This window comes from Ahaetulla prasina, chromosome 4 (genome assembly GCF_028640845.1).
Source record: "Ahaetulla prasina isolate Xishuangbanna chromosome 4, ASM2864084v1, whole genome shotgun sequence".
Classification (NCBI taxonomy): Eukaryota; Metazoa; Chordata; class Lepidosauria; order Squamata; family Colubridae; genus Ahaetulla; species Ahaetulla prasina.
Window position 1 is genome coordinate 8,430,126 of NC_080542.1, and position 3,680 is coordinate 8,433,805.

Sequence of the window (3,680 nt, forward strand, 5' to 3'; positions counted from 1 at the left end):
TTGTTTTTTTGTTTTTATCGTTTAGATAACCTAAAAATTTATTAGATAGGACAACATTTCATAGAATAATTGTCCTTCCCACTGAACTTCATTTATATGTGGTCCCAGGTGACACAACGATGGAAAAACAGCATTTCCATAGAAACATAATCCAACTGGTAGCCAATAGAAAAAATCTTGAGAGGGATAACAGTTGGCACCCGTAAAGAATATTATTTTGAAAAATATGGAGTGTATAAAATTATGTCTTGACTTTTCTTCCAGATATGGATGACTGTTTCAAATGTTCAGAAGATCATTATCCAAATAAAGAAAAGACAGGATGTATCATGAAACTGTTGGTCTTTCTAACTTTTGAAGAAACTTTAGGAATTGGTTTAGCCTCAGCAGCTCTTTGTCTCTTCTTCTTGACATCTTGGGTACTTGGAACTTTTATTAAGGATAGGGATACTCCCATTGTCAAAGCCAACAACCGGTCCCTCACCTACACCCTCCTTTTCTCTCTTCAGCTATGTTTACTCTCCTCTTTGCTCTTCTTCAGCCAACCTGGCAAAGTGACCTGCCTTCTCCGGCAACCAACTTTTGGCATCACTTTCTCTGTGGCCATTTCAAGTGTACTAGCCAAAACCATCACTATGGTTGTGGCTTTCATGGCCACTAAACCAGGATCTCAGTTGAGGAAATGGGTGGGGAAAAGATTAGCCTTTTCTACTGTCCTTTCCTGCTCTCTCTTGCAAGTATGTATCTTTATTCTTTCGTTGTCAACATATCCCCCGTTCCCTGAGTTGGACATGCACTCAGAGCTCCATGAAATGATTTTACAATGCAATGAGGGTTCACCATCCTTCTTCTACTGTGTCTTGGGCTACATGGGTATCTTGGCCATTGCCAGCTTTATTGTGGCTTTCTTTGCCCGTAAATTACCCAACAGCTTTAATGAAGCCAAGTTCATCACCTTCAGCATGTTGGCCTTTTGCAGTGTGTGGATCTCCTTCTCTCCAGCCTATCTGAGCACAAAAGGCAAAGCCATGGTAGCTGTGGAGGTCTTCTCCATCTTGTCCTCCAGCGCTGCATTATTGGGATGCATATTTTTGCCAAAGTGGTATATCATTGTTTTCCGGCCTGAGCTAAACCAACGGGAACAACTTATAAAAAGGATGTAGTGCATCATGTATTCTTTATGGCTATGGAAATGATTAACAAAAAAGAGTAGAAAACTGCTATCTACAGGAAATTATAGACATCATTATTTCTATCAAACAAAATTTTATATAGGATTGGGATTATTAATAAAATTCTTTGTTGCCTATTCCATCCAAATGAAGTGCCCATTGTGCTATATTTTCAGCAATTTTGCCAAGATTGTTTAACTTAACCCTTTTTTCCTTCAAATACATCAAAGTTTTTTTTGAGATTTTGAGCATCCGTCTCTTTATATTCTTAAGAGATTGGAGAGGTTTACTTTAAGGATGCCTAAAGGTTCTCAGCTTCCAGTTCTGGGTTTTTATAGCTTCACTTCATCAACTTGAATATGGAAAAAAGCTCATAGATGTGGAAGTGTTGGGTGAGTTTGGTTCGGGTGTGTGGCCAACTAGCCATTGCTCCCAGTTTGGCGAACCATCGCCAATCTCCGCTACCTACTCGCCCAATCTGGTCCAATCTGGTAGCATTTCACCCCTGGAAAATAGGAATATGAAGGTGTGTTAGACATGTTTGATGCCTTGAGTTATTTGTAAAAATAATAAAAATTATATGTGTGTGTATATGTGTATATGTGTGCGTGTATATATATTTATGTATATGTGTTTGTGTTTTAATTCCATAATGTCAGTACTGCTGTTGATTCACATTAGCATTCTCTGCCTGGAAATGTGGATGAATTCCTCATCCAAAGGGCTAACTGGTTTAATTCCTTACTAGGTTAAAAAAAAGTTTTGTCTTCTCTGTTAAACCACTCTGTTCATTTTACATGGTTAATGGGAGTCCTGCTCCATTGTAAGAAATGAACCTGAATTTGAACAATGAAGCCTATTCTTATTGTCATTCTCCTTTGGATCATCTTCTCAATATTAAATCATGAGACACTTATTATCCGACCAATACCAAAATAATTATTTCTTACAGGAATCACAATATTTTCTTACTTAGGCCCAAACTTGCTGAGCAAAAGCAAAATTCAACAACAATCAAGATGCAAGAACATACAAATGATTCTGATTTTAAAGATCAGAAATTAGATTGCAATGGATATAGAGCAAAAGTTAGTTTCATGTGCAGGCTGAAGTCATAAGATACATAAAAAGAACATTGGTTAAGTTATCCCAAAGGTGCTTTCAAAATTGAACAGCCCTCTCTCAACAGAGTATTTAGTATTTAGTATTTATTAGATTTTTATACCGCCCTTCTCCCGAAGGACTCAGGGCGGTTCACAGCCACAATAAAAAACAATGACAATATACAGATAAAAACAAAGATTAAAAAACTTATTATATGTTTGGCAAAAATTTAAAACAATATACCATTAAAAACCCGTTAAAATTTATATCAAATATGAATATTAAAATTAAACTCTTTAAAATTATAAAATTTAAAATTACTAAGCCAGTCCCACACGAATAAACAAAGTTTATTTGTTTTATTTGAGTGGGAGGGATAGGACATCATCTATTTCCAATCTACAACAAGTCCTTTCGGCAGTTCCAAAAAGGCCCTGATGATGCCGATAAGCCTCTAGGTGACCTTAGCAACATGCTAAAAGGATGCAAATGACCAGCACTCTGCAAGGTGTATAAATCCTTCCATTCTCCACCATCCAGTCAGAGCTGAAGAAACTTCTTGGATGAGAAGCGAAATGTTTTCAAAGAAAAACCAGTAAGTCCAGTTGCCTCTTGAAAAAGCACCTTTGGTATAACCATGACCTGGATGACTCCATGTTTGGAATGGGATTTGGGGTCCCCAATGCTTATCAGCTTGCACTTTATGGGTTCTCACCACTTTCTGAAGGGCTCGCTTTGAATTTTCCCAAGCTTTTTTCAGGGATTCCATCTAGTCGGTCAAGGACATGGGTAAGAGTGGTTCCCTAGGTAGTTTGGGCATGGGGACAAATTCCATGCCACTAGTGACTTGAAAGTGGTCAGTCTGGTGCTACTGTGCACCACATAGTTGTATGCCACTTTGGCAAAAGGCAGCAATTCTGCCCAATCTGTTTGCTGATAGTTCACATTGAATCTTAAATACTGTTCCACCATTGTGTTTGTGCCTTCCATAGTGCCATTAGTGCTCGGGTGAAATGCCGAACTAAGTCCCTGCGAGGACCCAACGGACTTTATCAATTCCCTCCAGAATTTGACTGAAAACTGGATCCCCCTATCGGAGATGATTGTCCGAGGGACACTATGCAGCCTGTAAATATGCTTTACGAACAGTTTAGCTAATTTATGGGTGGACCGGAGAACGGGGGCAAGCTACGAAGTTGGTCTGTTTCGAGAATCTGTCTATTATGCTCGAAATGACTGTATTACCCCTGCTTTCAGGGAGCTCTATGATAAAGTCCATGGCAATCTCTTCCCATAGCTGGGAATAACTCCATAGAAAGTAGAACTCTGAGACAGGCAGGTTCCTCAAAGAACAATTTTATTGGAGACATCATATTGGGACAAACTGATGAAAACTGACTGTGA

General features: G+C 38.6%; 1 protein-coding gene across 1 annotated transcript; it reads left to right on the top strand.

Moving 5' to 3' along the window:
• Nucleotides 1–266: 266 nt before the first annotated feature.
• On the top strand, nucleotides 267–1,163 carry LOC131197054 (vomeronasal type-2 receptor 26-like). Its single transcript, XM_058180666.1, has one exon. It carries the CDS (start codon nucleotides 267–269, stop codon nucleotides 1,161–1,163), a length of 897 nt encoding a protein of 298 aa, XP_058036649.1.
• The last annotated feature ends 2,517 nt before the right edge of the window (nucleotides 1,164–3,680 follow it).

What these genes read in the sequence shown, in the direction of transcription:
- LOC131197054 (XM_058180666.1), top strand. Translation starts at nt 267, where the DNA reads ATGGATGACTGTTTCAAATGTTCAGAAGATCATTATCCAAATAAAGAA.